Source organism: Cardiocondyla obscurior, linkage group LG01 (genome assembly GCF_019399895.1).
Source record: "Cardiocondyla obscurior isolate alpha-2009 linkage group LG01, Cobs3.1, whole genome shotgun sequence".
Lineage (NCBI taxonomy): Eukaryota > Metazoa > Arthropoda > Insecta > Hymenoptera > Formicidae > Cardiocondyla > Cardiocondyla obscurior.
This window is the reverse complement of record NC_091864.1, coordinates 13,012,389-13,035,259: the sequence shown is the minus strand read 5'-3', so window position 1 is coordinate 13,035,259 and position 22,871 is coordinate 13,012,389. Positions and strand designations below refer to the sequence as shown.

Sequence of the window (22,871 nt, the reverse complement as noted above, 5' to 3'; positions counted from 1 at the left end):
AGAACCGATACCGCCGGCGACAAAATTGAATTTGCACAGTTCTGCGTCCGCGCCGCGCCTGCTTTTCCTTCGCCAACAACTCACAAACATTTGCGTGCTAAACGAAACGTTTTCTCGTAGCGATGCGTGACGATCGGAATTACGCACCTGATAAAACAACCGTCGCGGAATTGGGAGACCTCGCCGTGCTCGGGCGACGGGGGTCACGTTTGCGCGTCATCGATATCGCGATAGAATAAAAGGATGAAAAAGAAAAATCTCGGCGGCGTGACGTTTCCGAGCGGGACTTTCGGCTGTCTGATATTTCCGCGACGTGTCAAGACTTCTCTCTTTCTCTCTCTCTGAAGCTGCAAGGAAGAAAGTTTTTTCCCGCGGGCATCAGCGATGTCGGTGTTATCACCTGCCAATTTATCGCGCTAAAGCGGCGACCTCTGCCTGCTCATCACATTTTTTTTTTTTTTTCCCAGCGCCCGTGCAAACTGTCGCAATAAAACGGCTCGTAAACCCGGCGCGAATATCCGTCGTTGGCTTGTCGGGCTCTTCACGGGGATTTTCTGTTGTCCGTTACACACATGGGCGACACAACGGGTGAAGCAACGCCGCTTCGCAAATATTCGCAAATCTCACGGCCGTAAAGAACGCGCACGTCACGATCGTATAACGGGACACAAAGCTGCAATTAGCTGTAATCGCCTCTTTAATTTAAAGCTATTGCCTCCGTAGAGAAATATCAGATCGCTTCATCTTTTATAAAAGCTACAGATTGCCGATAAATCGTTTACTGCGGGACAACTATAATTTCAGTTTTTAATTTCCACTTTTTGTCTCGTAGCAGACTTCTTTTTTTTTTTTTTTTTTGTTAATACGTCTAACGATGATAAAGGACCTCTCACTGAAACACGACGCGACGTGTTTTCACGAAAAAATGCATCCGACAAAGAGAGCGTTTACGATGTCTAGTACACGTGTGGGGATAGAGAGACATCTGCCAAAGGAGATAAATTCAGACGTATGCGAATCCGGTTAGCAGCTCAAATCAGCAGGGTGCACAAGCGGACAAAGAGCGCGGAAGGGCATAGCGTAATGCGATAGAAACGGCATCGCAGGACATAGGTATGTATGTGCGGCAAGCGACAGTACGATAAGAGGTCGCGGAAACAGCACCGAGTGCTAGAGAACGGCGAAGAACGATGAATTCCAAGTACGAGCGCGCGATGTAAGGAGACAAAAAATGGAAGAGCGCAAGAAGGATCGACGGCCATGAAGGGATCGAGAGAGGACAAGAAATCTTACCTCTTATACCTATACACGCGGTGAAAAATGAAACGGGTTCGCGATAGCCACTATTTTTAACCATCCGATAGAGAAAATTTCACATCGTGAAACCACTTGCGTTTGTATCCGAACCGGTAAAAAAAAAAAAATTAAAAATTAAAAAATAACGAGTAAATCTTATTGAGAATAAAGTTAATTACGAAGTTTCGTGAGTACTCTCATGGATCGTGTTCAAGGCGCGTGTTCCGTACTTAAGATGTTTGGCTGCGAGAGGAAAGTTAATGCGTTAAACTTAACTCGGTGACATCGGCAAAAAATTAAATACACGGAAGCCGAATTCGGCTTTTCGTAGTATCAATAAATATGAGTCTAGTTCGTAGTATATAGTTCGTGGTATCGATGAGTATCAGTCTCATCACGTAGGCGGTTTAGCCTGACGGTGGAGGCATTTTCTAACTTACACTTTCTTATCACGATTCGTTCTCACGGCTACTTCATAATTAATTTTTATCGTCAAACTTTACTAGCTGAGACGCGCCAAATAAGCCCTTTGAATTGAACTATTTGATTTTGCCTGCTAAATAATCAAAAATACTACAGTTCAATGATTCTAAATTATTGATTTACTACCTTGAATATTTTAGGAACCTTCGGTAAATTTGACTCATCCAAAATCAAAAGTATATTTTAATATGAAGTTAAAGAAAGATCTTTAATATTAGCTTCGATTATCTGGCGTCGATTCTATTTCTGTTTATTTCCCGGTGATTGATCTCCGTCGCGATTTTCCGACTGGCTCGTACCTTAATCCGATCCTGTGTACGTGCGATAGAACATATATCCTCGCAGCCGAGCACTGAAAAATTGTAGTCGTCAATCTACAGCAGTGTGAATTTTTCGAAAGAAATCAAACGTCGTCCGTAGCAGACTGACTCGTGCAACGCAGGCGGAATACTAATTCCGAATGAAACAACCGGTCTAAACTGGTGCCGTGCAGACTGATTTCTTGAATATTGAAGCAATCAATAGAATGTAAATACTGTCAATGGAAGAAAGTGAGACGACGAAGCGGCGAGGCAAATTCATGAGACTACTACTTAAAGCTTATTCCCTTTTTTTTTTCTTTTTTTGCGAGACCGTGTCGTCACAGATCGCATTAACGATTGCTGTTTAACATCGATTCCATTCCAACGGACGTTAAACGATCCTTTGTGTAATTTCCGCAAATTGGCATTAAGCGACCCTTGTTAATCCACGAAAATACTTTCCGCGCGGGATTCGTTCTGACGGATGACAAATCACAGCATCCTGGAACTAATCGCAGACTGCTGAATTCTAATGAGATCAGATTAATTATGACATTTAGCGTCTTGTTCGTGTCGAGTGACTAAGGGATGGAGAAAGAAAGACGGGTGGTGGCTGCCGTGGCTTCACGAGCCTTCCTCGGGCGAAACGCAGTCCTGCCGGTGACGAATGTAAGGCAAATAAGATAGGCGGAAGGAGAGAATGGTGGAAGTTTAATGCCTGGGTCCTTGGCAGCCGAAATAAATTAAACACGGTCTTATACCACTCGGTTCTGCTTCGCTCGGTACTTTGGCTAGCGGTGGTTGGTGCCCAGGTATCCCGAATTTCGTCTTCGTCTCTGTGGATATTTATTTAACATCCCTCGTCCTAGTACTCCTTTCGCCAGCATCTTCGCCTCTCTCGTAGCTTCCGACGCCTTTGTAAATTAATAAGAGCGGACAAACACGCAAAGGAAGGAAGGCGAGAGGCTCGTTCCCTTGCCGCGGACTTTCGCACAAGGATTAACGAGGAAAACGAAGCTAAGCACGCCTCCTCTCGCTTGCAAAAGAAAAGGGGAAAAAAAAAAAAAAAATTACGTGCAAACATCTCGTGGAGGTGCGACCTTTAAGGTCACCTTCATTTATTCACAGCTGAGATCCTGCCGTCACGTCACGCCGCATCGCGAAAAAGAAAATTACGTCCTCGCTCACGCGGGAAAAAGGAATCCACCGATAAATATTAGCTATCGTGAATTGTGATTCGAATATATTTGCGAAAATTCTCGAAGAGCACCCTGGGGCTACGGTAATGCAGATTAAATCTATTAGGAAATCACCGCTCAGGAATATTAATAAAGATATCAACTTTATGTTTTCATGACGAATCGGCATTTAAATATATTCGCAACATAAAATTTTTCTCCTGACTCACGGGAAACTTCTTTCCAACTTCTCCTTGCTCTAAAAGGGTTAAATCTGGTATTCTCCTTCGCCCGCAATTTCCCGAGCTCGAATTGAGGATTTCGAGACGTTACTCGGGGTTGCGCGCGTTACTCGAACTGTATGATTAAATTCCCAAAAGCGGCAGGGGTGCCTCCGACGCGACGGATTCAACGTCTCTTCTCAGAGATACAGAGACGTGATATACGATACGGGAAGTAGGAGCTCTGTGGTGGATGGTTGCTCGTATAGGTGTAAAAGCAGCCTTGAAGATGCGCTAAATGTAACTACCCTAATCCCCGCGAAGTCGATGCGTCTCCCGGATTAACGAAGCGCTCCATACAACGGATGCCCTAAATCGAGTTAGCTACCGTTCCCGTGTAATTTCTCAATTTCTTCATTAGGGCAAGATCGCGGCGAGCCACTTCGTTGTCTAATCAGGCTAGTTTTCAAAACCTGCCTGCGAGTCAAGTAAAATATTAAACCGCGGGGCCGATGCGAGCCCCGATTATCCTCATTATATGAAGTAGCACGAATACAGAAAAATAGAGACGGTTTTAACGAAACCCGACGTGCACATCCGCGGTCCACTCCGCGCTGATTGCCGTTACGAATCCGCAGGGAAAATTTCTTTGAAGAAAAATCACAAAATTTCCTCGAGCGTATAATTGAAACAGACTACCGCGAGCTAAACAGACGATTGGAAATGTAGAGCCAGTGCTAGCCGCAATGTACACCGTAGGATGCATGTACTCCTTACACGTAGCCGTGAATACGTGTAAAGCATAGGGAGAGAAACGCTCGACGACAAATATTTAAACGCATGCAGAAGCAATGATTACACGATGACAACGGATCTTAGTCTTGACGCGTGATTGCAACAGCTCCGAGTCAATATCTATGCGACGTACAGATCGAGAGACGGCATTTTTAAATCATATATTGAACTCGCTCGCAAATAGAGATTCGAAGACAAAAGACCCGTAGAATGTGAGCGATCCATTATAACGTACGTTCGCGCGCTTTCCAAAAAGAAAAAAAAAAAAAAGATTATTTTAAAGAAAAGGGTGTTTAATTTTAAATTTACCTTCAATATCTTTTCTATCGATTAATGTTTCAGATAATATTTTTAACTAAAATTAAAAAATGTCCACAAAAACATAAATATGTAAGATGTTTCGTCAATTTTTAATGATACAATACCATTTCTTTTTATTGCGCCATTTTTTTCCAAGCTCTCTCATATTTATAATCTTTTTAGCGCGGCAGAAATATTTCTTCGTAAATTATAATTGAAGCAAACAGTTACATATGTACAACGAGCTGCACGCACACATACGAGCGCGTGAGAGAGTAAGATAGATAAAGGAGAGAGCGCGTTCTTTTTCACCGCTTAATTCGTTAGATGAGCACGTAATATTTCTCACGCCACGCTCTTTATTCACCGTTTCAGAATCGTAAAAATTGCGGATGGTATTCATGCGTTGCAAATGAAGTAACAAGCGCTCCATCGGAAACCATTTAGGTATCGCTCGAACGACCGCACTTCTCTGAAATACCAAGAATAATAGTCCATCGAAAATCAATTACCGGCCCTAGCGTTCTTTTCTACACCGTTTAAAGAATCGCATTCATTATTCCCGGCGAAGAGATCGCGCGACGAAATTTGATAATTATTCAAATTTCTCTCGACACCATCGATCTTAAGCAGCACGCGCTGTTCGCGCTATAATTTCATTAAATTAAAATCTTTCTTACGCGAAAAGAGAGAGTTCGAGGTGAAGCAACTATTGCAATTGTCGTTGAAAATCATAATGGCGCGAAACGCTAAACGAATTCTGGACTCATATTCCTTTCGCGTGCACCCCAATGGCTTCGTAAAATTGAGTTAACCGCGAGAATCTGCGTGCACTAAAAGTCATCGTCTACGCGATGGATATGGCCCGTGTACACGATTCGCGCCGGCAACTCGTATCTCGCTATTTATTGTCGTACCTCGCGACGCGTTTCCGCACGACAAACGAGCTTTACACAATCGCGGCTCTCTGCCTCCGTCGCTTTTCCTATCCACGCACGTACGCGAAATGTCAATAAAGGGGAGGATCGGTACGCGACTACGCGATTTAAGTGTTCCACGTGTGTCTTACGAAGCTATCTCCCCCGAAACGAGTGTGCGCCGCGGCTGAGAATACTCGTCACGTCCCGAAATCTTTTCGACGAAACATGTGTATGTTTATGACGAGGAAGAGAGATGATAAAAATGTTTTAAATCCCCGATGAAATCGCGGGTGACTTGTCGTCGAAATCCGCCACGTACATACAAATGCCTTGCGATTACTTTCCAAGTAAGTGCAATGGTTGCGCGGGACGTAAAGCTGTATCGCGTTGCATCGTGCTTCGCTATATGTATAGCTGACGAACGCTTGTATTTTCATTTTTTTTTTCTTTCTCTCAAATTATGTTTGAGTAGGTATTATAATTAAAGTATGACAGTAAGTGCAATTGGAATATTTGCTAACGCGAGAGCTTGTCGGATGCTTTTTCAAAAAGCTCTCGGGTAAGACAAGGATTTCAAGCTTACGAAGAAATCTCAGCTTTTCGAGATGCTCCGTTTCAAATCGCTACATCTTCTGGTCGAGATGCCGGCGATCGCATCGGATCGCTCACCTCGGCGTGGCGAACAATCAGTTGATTAGGATTAAGTGCTACATGACCTATCTTACGCGCGTTCCTTATCTTCACCTATGCGTTTTTCTTAAAAAATACGTTGCGACGTTAGAAAATTAAATTTATGTAAGTATGTAGATTTACTGTTTTATCATAAAAATATACATATTTCTAGATCGATAAATAATCAACGCGTAGTTAACCAATTAAAAAAAAAAAAAAGTATTAAAAAATTTCCACAGAAAGTACTGTTAAGCTATCGGTATTCAATACAGACTGAATATTACTTTTAATTAATCATAAATCAAATAATGTCTCAGAGACAAAGAAATCTCCATTATTTTATGTAAAATAATATGAACGAAAAATGTATGATAATTTCGGAATAGCGAAATAAAATAATCTAATAAAAATTAATATTTCTACGAAAAATGATATTTCATTAAGAACAATAAAAAAAAAAAAAAAATCCTACATATAATATGACGAAGCTGTTAATGCGTTTCCGTGTTTTTAACGTCTTTATATGCTCTTTCCGAAAATTTCAACGAGATAGAGCCGCGACCGTCCCGTTCGATTAGAGCTCGAGATGTCGAGATTACGAAATGTCGTTGCGACTTTTAGGAATTCGTAATGTCGAAGCTACAGTTTTGCTGTTGCAGGTTTAATATTATAAGCTTGGATTATACGGTCGGTGAACTTCGCACCGTTGTTCGCGCGAGCGGCGGTGTGAGATCCGAAAGTTTCCGCGAGAACCTCGTCGCGGGGGCTACCCTCGCGCGATTCACAAGATTACGGGAGAGAAGCCGCGGCGCGGGCGCGCAAATGGGGCCTGCGAGCGACGAAAAAGCGAAGCTCCTGCGAGAGCGAAGACGAACCGAGAGCGGAAACGAGCAGACGCTCGTCTGAGAAACTCTCCGGCGCCGCGCGGAAGACAACACGAAGAAAATTGCTCTTCGTCGGTCGCGCTGTTGGAAAAGTAATTAACGCATTCGCCTCGAGAGAGAGAGAGAGAGGGAGGGAGAGGGGGAGGGGGGAGGGGGAGAGACGAAACCGAGCATACCGATATCGTGCCGGGAAGTTTGCTAATTTCGCGCACTCGGCAGTGCGTAATCAAACGGAACCGGTATCGATCGCGGTGTATCCCTAGGGGCGACGCGCATAACGCTAAATAATTCATCACGAAGGTACGACCGTCATTTCGCGAGACAGAGAGAAATTCTCGCGCGCCTTCTGGACCGAGAGCTTCTCTCCTCCTACTGCCCTTCATCCTCCGCGCCCGAGCCCCGTCGACGATAACATAATCGCGGCGGGCGAAGCGTTTCGCGAGACGTAAAAGCGCGGAACAAGCCGGAACAAGTATTTGGAGCCGGAGGCTGCGCGCGAATGGCGGGAGAGACCGGAGAGAGAAACTGCAGGAATTATATACGCCACAGCAACATGATTTCGATGCGAGCAGTTAAGTGAAATAGCCGAGTTAATTACGGCGCCGTTTTAATCGAATTCTTTACGCCATTAATTTGTGGTATATAATACGAGAGATAATGTGGGAATGAAGTCTCCTCTGGCTCGTGACGGGTATTGCCGTCGTCGTATTTGCGCGACCACGGGAACGATTAACTAACTCGGGGAGGTTTCGAAATAATAAATTTTCTCCGCGGGCGGAGCACGAAGTGCAAGATTACCGCAGAATTTCGCGAGCGTTTCCGAGACAAGCGGATCCACCTCTCATTTATGCGGCTGCCTCGCGAACTCGATACACGTACCGCGATAGCATTTAACAACCGCGCTCGACTTCAGGCAGCGATCTCGCGGCGACGGGGAATGATTCTTTGGGACCGTGAGGCATGCGTCGGGAAACGTGGCGAAGAAAATTCACGCGGTATCTCAGAGATAATGGGAGATCCGCCGCTGCGATCCCAAACAACTCGCATTTCGCTGTGAAATAAATCGCAAAAGATTCCACCGTTTTGTACCTTAATTTCGGGTTCGTTAATGGTCCATGACAAATGCGCGCGTATTCGTCATGCCGCGTAAGAGTAACGATAAATCAGACAATCGTGAACTTGACGACATGAAGTAGTGCGATTTATGGATAAGCGATAAATTAGCAGCCATAATAGAATTACTTACCAAACTGTACAGCATCGCCCTCTCGCGTGATCGTTCGGCGCCAGAGCTTTCCATCCCCGCTCGTGCCGCTGCAACCTCAATCGAGGGGCCTTCACTCGATGTGTCGTGGGAAGTAAATGAACACGTTCCAGTCTCAAATCACGCACAGCGACGATGAATCCGATATAAGGATCACTATGGCTAGCATCTTGCGAGCACAAACCACTATTTCCGGACGAATAAATGCGTAAATACCGGAACGGGCCCGCGACACGACTATCATCCGACGAGACCGGCACAAGACTAACTCGCGCAGCCCGTTCTCGCACGCTATTGGCTGATTCAAATATTTCGCATTTTCCAATTGCCCCTCTTCCCCCGCGAGCCCCTTGAGGCCCAAGAAACTTCCGCGGAGCAAATGCAAAGAGATGTTCAGGAAATCTCTCACGAATGCAAATTCTGTATAATTGAATGTGTTATTTTCAGATAATAATACGACCACCCGAGCAAGTATTAAGAAACGTCGAGATTTTCCTCCGTTGCGTCTGACGAGAAAGAAAGTCAAACGGGGAAAAGTAACGACGATTAATAGTAATACATTGCCAAATGAGAGATTGTGAGAAGACACGCGGTAGAGAACGCGAAATGGCGTAGGAATAGGGGAGAATTGTCGGCGCATTTGCGAGTTAAATGGGCCGTGAACAATATAAACAGGGCCGCCGGAGAAGAACGCGAACGAGGAGAATTTCGAGAGATACTTTTTGCCCCCGCATGCCTTGCGCCCATCACCCTTTCCCTTCCTTCCTCATCTCCTTCGCGCGATTCCGCATCGCGAGAGAATACTTCGAGAGGAATTTTCCGCGACGCGGTCTCCCCGGTACCCCGAAGGAAATCTCTTAACGCGATCAAAGTTTTCCTCGAGAAAATCCTTCGAGAAGTCTCATCCCGAGTTCAAAGGTAAACCTTTTATCTGAGACCTCCAATATGGAAGCCTCTCTCTCGCCTCCGTTACGACATTTTAAGACGTTTTATTCGGTCCTCTCTCTTTTTGCTTTACCGGTCGAGACTCAATACATTCGGTATATCCACGTTTATGTCTATATCGTTACTGTTTCCGTTCAGTGCACGTGAATTTGAGCGCATCGAACGACGTCGTTTTTCGAGGCAGTAATATCTGTTCTCAAGCATTACACGCTGAGTTTCGGGGATGAGAAGATTTTTCAAATTTTTTTAACAAAGTATAAGTGGCCACATAATATCAAGACTTATATTTACGATATATATATATTGCCGAGATGTAATAAACATAAACAATGAATATATGTCATGTAATTTGCAACGATAAACTAACTTTTAATTAATTAATTAATATGAAAACACATTACTAACGTTCTCATATTTAAATATTTACTACCACTTAATATTATAATGTTAAAATTATGTTTGAATATAATTTTAATAAATAAACGTAAAACTAATATAATGTTTACAAAAACACTTACATATATAAATACATTTATCACTTATTTAAAAAAAAAACAAATTCTAAATACAATTTTCCGGTCGTATTAAAAATCACTTGTAATTATATCAAGTACACATAAGTATAAAAATTAAAAAATATGTCCCAGACCTATCACTTCAATTTTAAATTTTTTAATAACTTGTATGTGTCTTAAAAACCGAGGATTTAATATATAAATGTTTTTCGTAATAGTATTGCAAGTAGAAAATTAGCTATATGACAATCACGTACACAATTATTAATTGGATATATTAGTCTTTGGTAAGCTTTTATGGCAGTGTTTAATTTTTCTACCAGCGCGGAGAAGTCGACGATACAGCTTGTTGATTAATTAAGGACGGTCCACTATGTAACAATAAAAAAAAAAAGATTTAACATAATAAATTTAAAGAGATAAATATCTTTCTAATTATAACTTCTTACCTCCAAGCAATGAGGGGTGCCAATCTTTCGGTCAATCTTTGATAATTTCTCTCCAATTCTCGTTGATAATCCCGTTGATCAGGACCAATTAGATTCTTGTTACGCCGCAATGCATCGAGACATTTTTTTTGGAAATCTTTGAAACATAAACGAAGCTTGTGCTGCAATCTGGTCGGTTGTGCATTTTGTTCGCGTAAACCAGAAAGAAATACGACCGCTACTTCAGCAGGTCCTTGATTGACCGTCGTACCAATACAGCCTTGAAGAACCATTTGCAGCATCTTTGCGTCAGGTGGTTCTTGAGCAGTCGCAGCGGCCACCTAATTAAGATCACATAAAAATGTATTAGATGTATTTAATTAAAAAAAAACTTATAAATTATTAAAATATAAAGAATTATTCAATACCTCGGCAGTTTTTTTCTGTATGTCTTCAATTGCTACTTCAATAGGACTCAGAACTATCTGTTTTCGAGCCACGACTCGAATTCTAGTTTTCAGATATGGAAAATGTGTCGCTACTGTTAATATAGTCTTTCGTTTGCACTGTTCACGTAACTCTCCATGAGCTTTGCCACCAGGAGTAAAAGGTGTAGCATAAACAAATCGTTCTAAAAACAAAAACCATTTAAAAAATTAGTTATTATAATTAAAACAAATAAAATAACATTTTTTATAAATTAATATTTACTTATGTTAAAATTCCGATGGAAAACTGTAGGTCTATGTCTAAGCTCATGTGCTTCGAAATACGGTTCCACATAAGTAATCTGTACGTAAGCTTTGTCTGATTCTAGTTTGCTGGGATCCACAGGATTCGAATCTTTTATTATGACTATATTATCGGTGCCAAATCTCTCAGCATAAAAATTTTCGAGTCTCGAAAATATCTCTGGAAGTTTCGTCAAGGTTGGCTCTTTGTAAACAAATTCTTCACCGGCAAGATCGCCAAATCTAACACCGTAAAAACCAACTCTAAAATATGTTCCAAAAACACGTTTGCCAGCTAATTGTTCCACTCGCGTATATGCCTCGTGAAGTTTACTAAAAACAAGTAATTTAAAATTATAAAGTAAATTCGAGAAAAAAAAAATACATTTTTTACATTACATTTAATAATTTAATGTGCTTACCCATGAATGTTAGCTAGCTTTTTATAATCGTGTGCAGCTTCCGCTATGGGTAACAACACTCTATAAACGTCAGGAATAGCTTCATACATTCCAGCTGCGTGAAAAGAGCTAGCCGCGTGCTCTAATAAACCTGCTAATCCACTTTCTGAAAAATCAGGGCCTAAACAAAGCCCTTCTTCCCTTCTCGCTAGTACGTCATCGCCGACAGCGCTTTCTTCTAAAGCATTAGGTGTTACAGCGTTTAAAGCAACAGCTCCTACAGGTCGGCCACCGCCACCAGGTTCGAGTAAATGGAGATATTCCGCTACCAAAGCGGCACTGTGTACCAAACACATCGCCGCTTCCGTATGATTTTTCCTTTCCATATGCTGCTGTGCCATGTTCGCGAGCCAAGTCAGACGAAGATCAGGCGATCCTTGATAACCTTTGGCAATTCTAAAATTTATAAAAATTGTGTAGTTTATTATATTAAAAATAATATTATTATTATTATTTTTCAATAAAAAAAAATCTTACCTATACATTAAATCCAAGAGCATTTCAGGATCTTCTTGGAATTCTTTCATCTTGACGGTATCAGAAAGAATCATGTGAAGATTAAACAGCAGATCCTTTACTTGTTCAGGAAAACTCGTATCTGCAAGCTCCGTATCTCTTTCAGCGTATACTAACACCGTTTTCAAGGCTCTACGTAAAGCTCCTTCGCTAGGAGCTCTTCCTCTTCCAACAAGCGCAGATAAGGAAGTCGTGACTTGCATTTTGACGCGCGCAAAATTCTGTAAAAAACATAAGATTAAAGTAACAATATACCACAACATTTTAAATCACAATAGTAAACTTTGACGATAACTTACATTTCCAATTTCAAAATTCTGTCGCATCAGGAGATATAAACTCGCAGCTGCGTGACTTCTAATAGCGCTTAAAAACGAACTGCAGCGAGTGAGCAATGTTAAGCATAAATCTCCACAACGCTCACTTTCCTCGTCAAACAACGCACTATGATACTTGAAAACTAAAGCCCGTTGTGTATTAAACATGTGTTGAAGTACCGATGTACTTTGGTTTCTAGCCAGTGCTCTTAATAATACTTTCAATACTGCACCAACAACTGCACCTAAAATATTTTAAATAAGTGTCATATTTTTTATTATTTTTAAATAGTAAAATAAAAAATCGATAAATACCTCCACCACCGTCAGCTTGAACTACTGATTCTAAAGTATCTAATACGACAAGAGAAGCTTCAGCTGCTAAAGCTCCTTCTATATGGGCATCTTGTTCCACAGCTCTTCCTTCCGGTTGTTCGGAAGATCTTAAAATAAAATTGACATATTTATATTTACATAAATGTTAATTTAATTATAATTAAAATTATATAATAAAAAAAATAATAAAATAAAATAATATAATTATAATATAATTATAATTAAATAATATTTATACCTGTAAGGCATCTGATCTTTACGCCATCTCAATTTGTCTCCGGTCACTCTCTCTTTTCTTCGTAGCATCATTTCACTTCTGGCACTTCCCTGACCGAGAATCACGTCTTCTAATCGCGATCTAATATCGCTAGTGACTGTTGCCTGAGGTGGCAATCTTTTAAGTGCTTTTTTGCCTTTATATTCAAAAGCTGCGGTAGCGATATTTAATACTTGCAATAAGCTCAGAATACGTCTTGCACTGAGTTCAGAACACCACTGCGCTAAAGCAGTTCGCTCTAATCCCTTCAGCACCCATAAGGCACACATTAATAGATGTCGAGTAGCTTCGGAGCTTAAAGACACACGGCACTGATTACCTGCGATGTCCACCGAAGCTCCACCAGCAATAGCTAGTGCTACCGATTGCGTGATCGATCCGGATTCATCTGGATAAACACTTTTGTCCTTAGAATCCCAGTGATAAAGTTGAGGTAAGGCATCCATCAAAATACTAAGTAACGGCAAATATAACGCTGCAACTCTAGCTTTCGCAGCAGGATCAGAATATCGCGAGTCAGCATCGTGACAACTCATAAGATGTCGAACGGTTCCAATAGCTTTGTTCTGTAGCATTGGATTAGGTATCTCTAAAGTGTTTGCTAAATCAGATAGAACGATACCGACCAGGAAGTGCTGTTGTCTGAATTCTTGACTGAGTTCTGAAAACCGTGCTCTATCTCCAGGTACGAGAGTGGATATTAAACTGCCTGAACTTCCAGTCGATGGACTAGGTGATGCCGGAGCGGATCCCGATGTATAACCGGTACCAAAGGGAAGATTCAATGCTACATAATGTTCGTGCGAGCACACCGTTCTCACGAGATCGAGTTTCAAAGCGTACAATGCTGCCGAGTCTTGAATATGCATTGACGCGTCCGACAGCGAACAACAGGAAGCACGAAGGAGCGACAGAACAAATCCTCTGTCCATTACAGATAATAAATCGGACAAAAAATTACCAAGGCTTGATATCAAGTTGGATGCCACGCGTATTTCTTTGCCGCAGCGCGTTATTACTTCGGACGTTAATGCAGCGGTGAGTGTTGCAACGTCATCGCAAAACTGCGGTGAAAATCTCACTTTTCGCGGTGCCTCCAAAGATGCCATTTCCGTTTGTGTAACAACCATTGAACGCATTATCAACTCCAGGAAAAACCAGGAATGCGTTATAGCCAGTTCACGTGCCTGACCAGTAGAAACAACCCAATGTAAAGCAAGTTCTTCATGTAAAAGTCTTCTAGTGGGATGACTGTTGATGGAAGGAGATTCCTGCCGCATTGATGCTGTTCTGTCCAAGCCTCGCGAATGGATTTCCATTTCTAAATCTTCCAAAGGCAGATCGGGATTACTGTGTGCTCGCGCAACACCGCCACTATGAGTCATGCTCGGCAAAGAGCATTGATATGCTATGTAGGTGGCTAAAAGAGCGTGTCTTCCATGCGCATCTAATTGACCGTCCGGTAAATTGGTAATATTTCGCACAAGCAGTCCGAGAGCCTCGAATATAGTAGCGGCGACATTCAACGACTGAGATGGTAATGTTGGCGGTTGTACTAGAAGGCATAGCAATTGATCCAATAATTGAGGAAGAGATCGCACTAAAGCGGAATGCGAGGCACGCGCTAATTCGAGAAGAGCTGATTTCAATTCTGATTCCATGCCTGCTTCGCCTATACGAGGTGGAACTTGACCAGTTTCCAAAAAACCGCATAATGCTAAAAATCTGTAATATAATTGTACCATAAATTAATACATTATTTTACTTTACACAAATAAAAAAAATTATTACCTATCAATATATTTGTCTTGTGGATGAACGCTAGAAACAGGCTCCAGTATGACTGTAAAAACCCCTCGATGAGCGTCCACCCATCGAGTGCCTGGCAAAAGAACATCGGGCGCAATGTAGGAGTAATTTGCGGGTGGCGGATCTAGCATAGCAGGCAAACTAAATTCGCCTGATTGAAGGTGGCCGTCTCTTAAAAGCGGTAACCACTATAAATAAAATTTTATATATTAAATATTAATATATTAATAAAATTACTTAATCTATTAAATTTATTAATTGCTAATAAAAATTTACTGTATATGCAACTGCCGTTTCAACGTTTGGCTGTTCCGCTTTCTTCTGGCAACTAATGTGATAGAAGGTGAATAATAAATGATGTTTTGCGCTTAAATCAGCGGGTAGTCTCATTTTAATTTCGTCGTAAAAATTCGGATTTTTGTTGTGATATGATACGGAAGTAAAATATTCATGTGTCATTTCAGGACATGACGATCTACCAAAAATAGCTGTAAGCGCGTCAGCTTCTTGCTCCCCTCCCATGAGCTGAATCTTTACGGCAATATTACGAGCTGAACCTGTTCTAGAGCTGAAATTTGCTTCCTGTGCATAATAAAATATATATTAGCTTTATTCTATAATTAATAAGAAATAATTAATTAATTTTTTCTTATTAATTATAGAATTATAATTATATATTAATAATAACTTATTAATTATAGAATTAATTTTGTTTAATATGTACCTTGGGATAAAGATACAAAAGATTACGGTACGTTAAATCTGGTGAAATAACTTCGCTTGGAAACTCAAGTATCTCTTTAACCGGTCGACTCTTTTCATCCGGATATGGAACTAATCTTCTAAGATCAGGGTCAAGACACCTCGGCAGTTCTTCAGGTCTAGGACTAAGATCAAGTTTCAATATCCCTGGTAAACATTTTAATCGTTTTAAATTAGAACCAGGTCTTCGTAATTCAACCAAAAGCTTATAAAGATCTTCATCGCGAAGCCGTTCACTTTCTTGCTTAAAAAAACTCGAGACTGTTAATGTAATGGGCCTACAAAAATATAAAATGTTATTTAAGTCTTTTCATTAAAAAAAAAATACGCGGAGAGAGCATTATACAAACCTAAAACTCTCGAGACAATTCGCAAAATCGTCCGGTGACCAACTACGCCTTTTATCTGAACTTCGTCTTTCTAGCGAACCTCGTCGAGTCGGCGGTTCCACTTTCTTTCGCCACTGTTCTAGACTGCCCGACTTTCTGTCTAAAGAACCTGCGCTGCCAGTACTGTCTGTATCACCACCACCTCCAATTACACCAGACAGATGAATCGCAGTCCATGCGAGAGGCATTCTGTAACGTCCCAAGCGTTCACATGCAGCAGCGGCGGCAGCTCTGACCTATGAAAATAAATAAAATAATAAATAACATAGAATACAAATTATCACATATTTTAAAGTAACAATGTATTTTATTTTATTATTTTATTACCTTATCTTTATTTTTATCATCACGTAAATATGGTTCAGCACATTCTGATATATCACCCTGCAATACTTTCTCTAACCGTATAACAAGAAACAAATCAGGACTGGGCTTATTAATGCTCAATACGCAACTCCTAGCTAAAGTGCTTGCATCGCTATAAGCAATATGCCCTCCAAGCATTCTTTTTAATCCTTCTGAATTCATATCGACATAGAAATTCTCCGACACCTAAAATATAATAAATTTGCAAAGAAGATTATATGCAGTCTTGAAGTTGTAATTTTAATTATAAAAATATCATACCTTTTTCTTTTCTTTGGCATCATACAATGCGAGACTTGCAAATATAGGCTCCACTTCTAGTTCTAATTTTAATTGTAGACACTTCACAAGAATTTTATGAGCAAAAGGCTCTGTAGGTTCAGGCGCAACACTGATTTCTTGCCACTCGTCGTCAGGAGAAGTCGGAGGAGAATAAAGCGGAAATAAGGCTTCCTAAAAAATAAATATTTTATTAAAATAAAACAAACAAACTTGTTGTTTTTTTAAGATATATACCTGTCGATCTTCTAATCTCTTTTGTTCGTTCATCTGATCGATCGTTTCGAGACAAACTCGATCTAATAAACTTGGTAAAAGAGGATCATGTTGCGAATGTCGTAAATCCAAACTTGCCCAGGATCCTCTCGGAGTATCTCCGGAATTGGACAAGTCATCCTCTTCGCTCGGCGATACACAGCCATTTGCATCTTCTTGATCTACCTAATACATATTACTTTTATTTACTACTTGTCACGAGTTAATTTTATTTTCAGTACTAAATACCTCGAAATCTTGTCTAGGTGTATCCTGAAGCAATCTGTCTCTGGCAATAGGTGAGATTCTACCTTTGTATTTGCGATGTATTACGACCCAATCTGAAGTAAAACTCTCAATACATCTTTTCACGTAAGGCGATACGGTATCACTAGAAACCAAGCGTTAAAAAAATTAATTAAAAGTTTTAAATAACTATATTAAAATTATTTTAACTATATATTTTTTTTTACATTGATTCATGTGGTACAATTGGCTCTTCGGTTCGAATCTTTCTCTTTATAACTCTCAATTCAACATCCCTTGGTGGAAAGTCTAGTATTGGTTTTAAAGGATCACGATCTAGCACTGATTGATGTTGGGCTAAGAATTCTTCATAATCAAGTGGTTCTAATACCTCACATAAGGACATCTGTAAAAAAATTAATAAATTTATTTACTTAAGAATTAATTTACTTAAGAATTAACTGCATTTTTTATTTTTTATTTTATTTTTATTTTATTATTTTCCAAAAGAAACTGCTTACTGTGGAAGAAAATCCTGATACACTGCTACCACTTTTAGATAAATCTCGGGAATAAGAGGTAGAAGTAGCAATTTGTCTCCTTACATCAGCAGCATGTTGCTTATTTAACTTGTGAGCAAATGCACGCTGTACTGAAGACATTATGACTATGTTTGAAAACTCACTGCTAGTACTGAAAATCTACAGTATGTATAACATCAACCATAGATTTCCAGTACTTGCAGTACACTTTTTAAACCCAGTTTTCAACTATCTCAGCCAATTATTTTAACAATCCTGTAACTAAAACAGTTTTTCTATTATTTTTGCTCCAATAATCATATGTATTAAATATACTAATTATTATTATATAGTCAAAAGATTTTGCATACCGAACTAGCATATCTAACATTACAACAAACTTGAAAATAACGATACAATTAGAAAATAATAATTAATATTTATAAGTTGTGAGAGTAGCTTGGAAATGGAGCAGAAACTGCAGACATGCTTAAACTGAGTATGAATAACGAAAATATGTGATTTTCACATTGAATGTTACTTACGTTAATTCAAATTCATTAAGAACGAGACGGCTATAAATAACCAAAAACATTAGCGAAAATCCACTTTACTTCAATATCTCCTTTGACGCGTTTTGACGTAAGTACTCCACCATACTCCACTTCCTAAGTATTCCTGACGCCGTTCTGTCTCTTTGACACTAGGTCCCTCGGATGTCCGTTGTCTAAACTAGCAACTCAATCAGACTTCTAAATTCCTTACCGCCAAGAGATATGTAACTCAGCGTTTATCATATTGTAGTATGGCGATACCAATATCGACGCCACTAAAAACTCTCAAGTAAAAAAAAAATGTTACTTTTGTATAAAATTATATATAATTAATAAATGCATTTTTTTAATAAAATATAACATTTCTCATGTACGTACATGTTAAAAAAAAAATAAATTACATAAATAATGAATTAATTTTTTTTCCTGTGGAATGCGTATTTCTTTTTAATTTGTTTTTTTTTCACATTGAGGAAAATGATAGTGGCGATGAATAATACGTCAATTTGATAGCAGAAAATTCGCAACGTCAACGTCGACAGGATATTATTTTTACTCGTTTTATTTGTGCTTAGATAAGTAATAAGAATAATTTTATAAAAATGGCAAAAATTAACGAAGACATATATTTGGAGCATATTCCATCAACATTATACAATCAATTAATTTACGAGTTAAACAAAAACTCAACCTGGCAACTGCTTGCTCGTCACGTAGCTGAACAACTTGGATATCAAAGGTAACAATAAACACATCAAATAATCTTGATAAAAGTCAACTACTTGTTTTTAACAAATCTTTATATATTTGCTGTACTTAGAAACTTATGGGTGGAGTCATTAAAACGAAATACTGGAACTGGAAAAACACCAGCAGACAATTTACTTTTTGAACTAAATATAAAAATGTGCACAGTTGGAATACTGTGCACCTTACTCAAGGACTGTGAACTTAATAATGCTTTGTCAGTCTTACATTATCCAGGTATACATTATTCAAATTTACACAACTATGAACAAAATATTTCATGACAATTATAAATTATTTTATTAAATTTTTATTAGAACCATCAATAATTATTAAACAACCCACTGATGACATAGAAGGTGATAATTTAGAAATACCTTTTGGTCAGCAACTTCGTCTTTCTTGCAAGGCTACTGGTATACCATCACCAAGTTACCAATGGTGTCATAATAATATTGAGCTGCAGGAACAGCAAAGTTGTGAACTTGATATCGTTATAAACAGGTAAAAATATTGCCTAAATGTAATGGGACAAGTTAATTGTATTATGATTTCTCATAGCTGTGACCAAGCTGGAAAGTATAATTGCAAAATTTTACAAGTCGCCAATGATAAAGAGACAGTAACATCTGTATTACAAACAAAATCAGTTTTTGTAAATATATCTCGTATACCTGTGGGTATAACGCAGCAACCACCTGCTTTCTTAGAAATTAAAGAAGGCGAAGAATTTATAATTAAATGTATAGCACATGGTCATCCTGAACCACACTATCAATGGTTCAGAGATAATACCCAATTAGAAGGAGAAACATCTAATATATTACACGTAAGTATACTTTACATTAACAAAGATGTATTTTATAATAAAAAAAGAAAATTAATATTTCAGATAAAACACTTCAACTCTAAGTATGAAGGAAAATATCATTGTTACATAAGCAACGAAATAAATGAAATAATCACTCAAAGAAGTCATATTATGGTAAAAATTATATATCGTATAAATCCATTATTTTACGAAAATTCTGAATAAAAATTATAATCGTAATTTTGCTTATAATCTTATTATAACAATATAATTTCTATTTATACAGTTGGATCTTCCTCGTGAAAAAGCAGTTGCAAAAATAGCTTTAATTATTGCAAATGATGATTACGATAATCACGCGTGTCTAGAGACACCTAAAAATGATGCTGCAAAAATTGGCAATTTGTTAAAGGAAATAGATTTTAAAGTAATCTGCCTTGCAAATTTGTCACTTGAACAGATGAGAAATGCTATAAAAATATTTGGTGAAGTTTTAACGGAAGGAGTTTATGGTAAATTTTTGTAAATATATTGTACGGAAATATAATTCTCTTATTAAAATTTTATTATTATGTAGGATTGTTTTACTATGCTGGACATGGTTTTAAGATGCAAGAAAGTTATATGCTTGCTGTTGATGCGCCTGCATCTTATTTAAGAAAAGATGCAATTTGCGAGAGTGAATTGCTAGCGATATCGTTAAAAAATGATCCAGCTCTTTTAGTAACGATATTGGATATGTGCCAAACTGTACCACCAAAGTAAGAAATTTAATCATTTTTTATTACTATATAAATACTAAAAAATTAAGAATAATGATATCGTTAAGACGAATAAATATTCAAATATATTGTATAAAAAAATTAATGCTTTTTAGAGAATGTAATCCTGATATTCATAACGAAATACCAAAAGTCAAAGAGTATAAAAGTGGAAAAAATTTACGAAATTTAATACAAGCATATTCGACATCTAGTCATCGTCCTAGTTATGAAAGAATAAATAGCAAATATGGATTATATGCTATGCATCTCAGCAAATATATTAATAAAAATATCCCAATTATCAAAGTATTTGAAGAAGTAGGAAAATGTAAGCATGAAAAAATTTGATATATAATTTCAATATTTTCTATTAATAATATTATTTAATTTATATTTGCAGCAATAGACAAATTATTAAAGGGGACAGAACGTAATCAAATTCCAATGTTTGCCTTAACCGTTACCAAACCCTTCCGCCTCACAGATGCAGTTTATAAAAGTAATTATTAAATACAAAGGTTTTTTTCTTACAATACAAATTACAAGTTTTTAAATCATATTATGTACATCAATATGATTACAGGAGCTCCATCATCTACGCTTAATCATTTAAATAAATTAATAGCTTTTTCACCTAAATCTTTTGAAATAAACTTCAAGAAAGCTGATATTTCTGCTAAAGCTGTGATCTCCTTATTTATGGAGCCTTATTTAAATATCATTAAGATTTCAGTATATAATTTAGACGATTTAGAAGTACATTTTTTTAACTCTGTACCTACAAAACAAAATAATTTGTTTCAAACTGCAAGCTCCAAACATGAATGCTGGATATATAATCCACAAATATCTCAGGTAAAATATCTAAATTTCATCATTTGCGTACCTTAAATATATTCATATTGCGGAATTTTATTTTACAGGGATCTTTGGTTGTGTCTGTTTCGAAAAATGGAACTCGTATTGGCGCATCGTTGTTGCACATTAAAAATTATATTCCACTAATATTAGAAACCATTAATATCTAACTTATTATGCATAATATATAAATTTAATTAATATGTTTTAATTATAAATGAAATACAATTTATATATACATGAAATACGTTATACACTGCAAATAATCTTGTATCGCATGTTTTTATTGAAAAATATAAAATTACGTTATATAAATGCCAGAGCACTTATTTTTTTAAGGCAACAACAAATGACCGATTAAAAACAATTAAGCAAATTTTACTTTCAACTATTTTCCAAATAATGATATTTCTATTGTAAGACATTTACACTGTAATGATTTATAAAAGTTGCAATCCAAGGACCACCAACATTATTTACATATTTACGAGTAAAAACATAATTACATATTAGCAATTCTTTTAGCTTAGAGAGGTCTGAAAATGAAGTAATTGAATCTAATATTTCTTTTTGTTCAGCCTTATTTGGGATATAATGGCAGATCGTTTTAATTTCAATGTAAGACTCCTCACCTGTAAACAACACACATGTGTATTAGAATGGTACTCTAATGTTAATGTTTAATAATTTTCTTACCTGTTGTCTTAGCTTCAACATTGCACAAGAAATGCAATGTAATATCTTCCTCTCTTACCGCAATCAGTGATCTTTGGTAAGGGCTAAGGCTTTCAATCTTTGCCCTTAATACTTCAATCATATTTTCAGCTACAAGGCCTTCCAAGGAATCAAAATCTTTGTTTGCTAAAGCCTTAGATATTACTGTTGTTGCCTACAAATGCAAAAATATAATTATCGACCTTAGAATAGTTGCACAACGGCTTTTAATCAGTTTTGAAAAGTCTCATACGTATTTAGCTCCAGCAAGGGCGTCAGATATAAGAAATTCTTTGTCTATGTATGGTAGAGTCGTAAGAGACAGATACAAAAGACAAAACGGAGTCCAAAGAGACGGCGAGAACGCATCGGCGCCGGCTACGAGCATAGGCAAAGCAGCCGGCGACTCAGAATCCGAATCGGTGCTGTAGACTCTGCAGACTGTGATATTTCGAGGTGAAATGGACAACAAGTTCGCCTCGTTGCAATGCCATGTGATTTTCGTTCGTATTTTGTTTCTATAAATGACACATGCGGCAACTCGTCGCAGATTACACGACACACTTCTTCTAATTGTCGGAACCAACATCGTGATTTGTATAAAATAATGTACAAATCTTCCACGGGCATCAAAGTCTTGAGGCACAAGATGCTTATTCTAACCTATTCTTTAAAACAGTAAAGGTCGCGTTCGCGTCCGGGACAATATATGTGAGGATTCATTTGAAACTCTGCGATGTGTTGTTATTGATAACGTTGCACCACATATGAATTTTGCCACGTCTTTCGCGAAAACATGTTTATTATTCAATTTTCAAACGGTCGTTTAATTTTAGGGTTTTGTAATTGGCGCCCGTTACAAGTTATGCAAGAACAATTTAAGAAAGTTAAAGCTCTTGCACATATTGAAGGGTTTAATTATAAGTTTATAAATAAATCGATTAATCACAATTAA

At 38.1% G+C, this 22,871-nt stretch overlaps 3 protein-coding genes and 1 long non-coding RNA gene across 5 annotated transcripts in view; 1 reads left to right on the top strand and 3 right to left on the bottom strand.

Moving 5' to 3' along the window:
* LOC139106146 (uncharacterized) overlaps positions 1-8,575 on the bottom strand; it is a 100,404-nt gene extending 91,829 nt beyond the window's left edge. For both annotated transcript variants that reach the window (XR_011546304.1, XR_011546305.1), the window contains exon 1: positions 8,298-8,575. This is a non-coding gene — a long non-coding RNA (uncharacterized lncRNA). The remainder of the gene's footprint in view (positions 1-8,297) is intronic.
* A 954-nt stretch (positions 8,576-9,529) lies between these two features.
* Positions 9,530-18,233, bottom strand: Zir (dedicator of cytokinesis). Its single transcript, XM_070665088.1, has 20 exons — positions 18,014-18,233; positions 17,469-17,750; positions 17,175-17,353; positions 16,951-17,092; positions 16,684-16,887; positions 16,429-16,620; positions 16,129-16,353; positions 15,763-16,037; positions 15,375-15,690; positions 14,927-15,232; positions 14,633-14,838; positions 12,803-14,566; positions 12,544-12,671; positions 12,211-12,473; positions 11,873-12,132; positions 11,357-11,791; positions 10,915-11,267; positions 10,632-10,834; positions 10,225-10,544; positions 9,530-10,146 (listed from the first exon to the last, which is right to left on the bottom strand). The coding sequence occupies exons 2-20, from the start codon at positions 17,607-17,609 to the stop codon at positions 10,092-10,094; spliced, it is 5,967 nt and encodes a 1,988-aa protein (XP_070521189.1). The 5' UTR covers positions 17,610-17,750; positions 18,014-18,233; the 3' UTR covers positions 9,530-10,091.
* Positions 18,234-18,291: 58 nt separating this feature from the next.
* On the top strand, positions 18,292-21,406 carry LOC139107520 (mucosa-associated lymphoid tissue lymphoma translocation protein 1). Its single transcript, XM_070665192.1, has 12 exons — positions 18,292-18,311; positions 18,598-18,761; positions 18,843-19,006; positions 19,087-19,273; positions 19,331-19,598; positions 19,662-19,754; positions 19,867-20,092; positions 20,158-20,341; positions 20,458-20,672; positions 20,745-20,843; positions 20,928-21,199; positions 21,268-21,406. Exons 2-12 carry the CDS (start codon positions 18,625-18,627, stop codon positions 21,370-21,372), a joined length of 1,950 nt encoding a protein of 649 aa, XP_070521293.1. The 5' UTR covers positions 18,292-18,311; positions 18,598-18,624; the 3' UTR covers positions 21,373-21,406.
* On the bottom strand, positions 20,674-22,505 carry LOC139107544 (m-AAA protease-interacting protein 1, mitochondrial). The gene is made up of 3 exons (XM_070665241.1): positions 22,170-22,505; positions 21,899-22,091; positions 20,674-21,834 (listed from the first exon to the last, which is right to left on the bottom strand). The coding sequence occupies exons 1-3, from the start codon at positions 22,503-22,505 to the stop codon at positions 21,614-21,616; spliced, it is 750 nt and encodes a 249-aa protein (XP_070521342.1). The 3' UTR covers positions 20,674-21,613.
* Positions 22,506-22,871: the final 366 nt, after the last annotated feature.